General features: G+C 67.4%; 1 protein-coding gene across 1 annotated transcript in view; it reads left to right on the top strand.

Moving 5' to 3' along the window:
- LOC104990672 (plexin-A1-like) overlaps positions 1–2,189 on the top strand; it is a 39,184-nt gene that overhangs the window by 5,716 nt on the left and 31,279 nt on the right. Inside the window, 1 exon segment of the mRNA XM_010842914.1 lies at positions 258–1,506. Within this exon segment, the coding sequence (XP_010841216.1) occupies positions 258–1,506 (1,249 nt within the window).

Below are 2,189 nucleotides of genomic sequence, written 5' to 3'. Positions count from 1 at the left end.
GGTCCTGGGTCCCTATATCTTCTCCGCCCGGCCACAGACCGGGCAGCGGTGGAGTTCGCATGGCCCGCGCTGCCTGTTGGGGTGTGGGGCTCAGTATAGCTGCTCCCGGGGCTCCAGGCGGGGAAGGGCTCTCCCTTGCCCCTCTGGCGACTCCCGGAGGGTCAGGCCGCGCCCCACGAGTGGGACATCCCAGCGGAGGATGGGCACTGGAGCTCGGTGATGGCACAGGTGACACGCCCTATCCCTCGTCCCTGCAGGGCTGAGGCTCCTATGATGCGTGGCCCCGCAGGACCTGAGCGCCTTGGCCCGAGGCCCCGGCCCGTCATGCTGCTGCCACGTCTGAGCCCGCGGGCTCCGCTGCTGCTGCTGCTGATCCTGCTGCTGCTCCTCCTGGGGGGTGCACCCCAGGCGGGCGGGGGTCTGCAGCCCCCTTTCCGCACCTTCACTGCCAGCGACTGGGCGCTGACCCACCTGGTGGTCCACGAGCAGACAGGCGAGGTGTACGTGGGCGCTGTGAACCGCATCTACAAGCTGTCGGGGAACCTGACGCTGCTGCGGGCGCACGTGACGGGCCCGGTGGAGGATAACGAGAAGTGCTACCCCCCGCCCAGCGTGCAGTCCTGCCCGCACGGCCTGGGCAGCACCGACAACGTCAACAAGCTGCTGCTGCTCGACCAGCCAGCCAACCGCCTGCTGGCCTGCGGCAGCGCCTCCCAAGGCATCTGCCAGTTCCTGCGCCTGGACGACCTCTTCAAGCTGGGCGAGCCGCACCACCGCAAGGAGCACTACCTGTCGGGCGTGCGCGAGGCGGGCAGCATGGCCGGCGTGCTGATCGCTGGGCCGCCCGGCCAGGCGCAGGCCAAGCTCTTTGTGGGCACACCCATCGACGGCAAGTCCGAGTACTTCCCCACGCTGTCCAGCCGCCGGCTCATGGCCAACGAGGAGGACGCGGAGATGTTTGGCTTCGTGTACCAGGACGAGTTTGTGTCCTCGCAGCTCAAGATCCCCTCGGACACGCTGTCCAAGTTCCCGGCCTTTGACATCTACTACGTGTACAGCTTCCGCAGCGAGCACTTTGTGTACTACCTCACGCTGCAGCTGGACACGCAGCTGACCTCGCCCGACGCTGCTGGTGAGCACTTCTTCACGTCCAAGATCGTGCGGCTGTGCGTGGACGACCCCAAGTTCTACTCCTACGTGGAGTTCCCCATCGGCTGCGAGCAGGCGGGCGTGGAGTACCGCCTGGTGCAGGACGCCTACCTGAGCCGGCCGGGCCGGGCCCTGGCCCGCCAGCTGGGCCTGGCCGAGGACGAGGACGTGCTGTTCACCGTGTTCGCCCAGGGCCAGAAGAACCGCGTAAAGCCGCCGCGGGAGTCGGTGCTCTGCCTCTTCACGCTCAGGGCCATCAAGGAGAAGATCAAGGCGCGCATCCAGTCCTGCTATCGTGGTGAGGGCAAGCTCTCGCTGCCCTGGCTGCTCAACAAGGAGCTGGGCTGCATCAACTCGGTGAGCACCCCGCCCCGCTGGCCCGGAGCACGAAGCACGGCCGTCTCCCGGGTCGGTGCTGCGGCCGGCCCATCCCTTGAGAAAACAGGTGATGTGACCGTGTCCGTGTGCCCTTGCGGCCGTGGACAGAGCCCCCGCCCTCGTGCCTAGCACTGTTCTGGGCTCTGGCTGGCCGGGCCTTGTCTCTTTTCACAGATGAGGTCACTGAGAAGTGAGGTGATGTCCAGGGTACGTGGCCAGTAAAGGGCGAGCTGGGGCCAGACCAGGGTCAGGCGGGCAGCAGGCACATCCCCTCTCAGGGTGCCGTCTGGAGGCTCTGCTCTCTGCTGCCCTGGTGCCTGGCTGTGCGCCTCACCTGGGAGGGCAAGAAGCTGGCGGCCGCTCAGTGCCCATTGGCCTGCACTGTATGTCCTGTCTCTAGGCCCTGACGGGGCCAGCTGCTTTTTGAGGAGTGTCTGTTGCCCTCCCCCAGAAAGGACGGTCTTCCACTGGAGACCCCAGACTCGTAGGGGGTAAGGGCTTGTTCAGAGGGCCTCCGGCGCCTCTGCTGCCCGGGGCTCCTGGTGGCCCCGGGAAAGCCCGCCCGTCTCTGGCCGGGGAGCATCGGGCCTCCTCAGTGCGGCGGGAGACTGCTGGCGGGTGCCTCGCTGCGGCCCCTGTGTGCTCCACGTGCACCCCCTTCT

Source organism: Bison bison, unplaced genomic scaffold, assembly GCF_000754665.1.
Source record: "Bison bison bison isolate TAMUID 2011002044 unplaced genomic scaffold, Bison_UMD1.0 scf7180017847352, whole genome shotgun sequence".
Lineage (NCBI taxonomy): Eukaryota > Metazoa > Chordata > Mammalia > Artiodactyla > Bovidae > Bison > Bison bison.
This window is presented reverse-complemented; position numbering and strand designations above follow the sequence as displayed.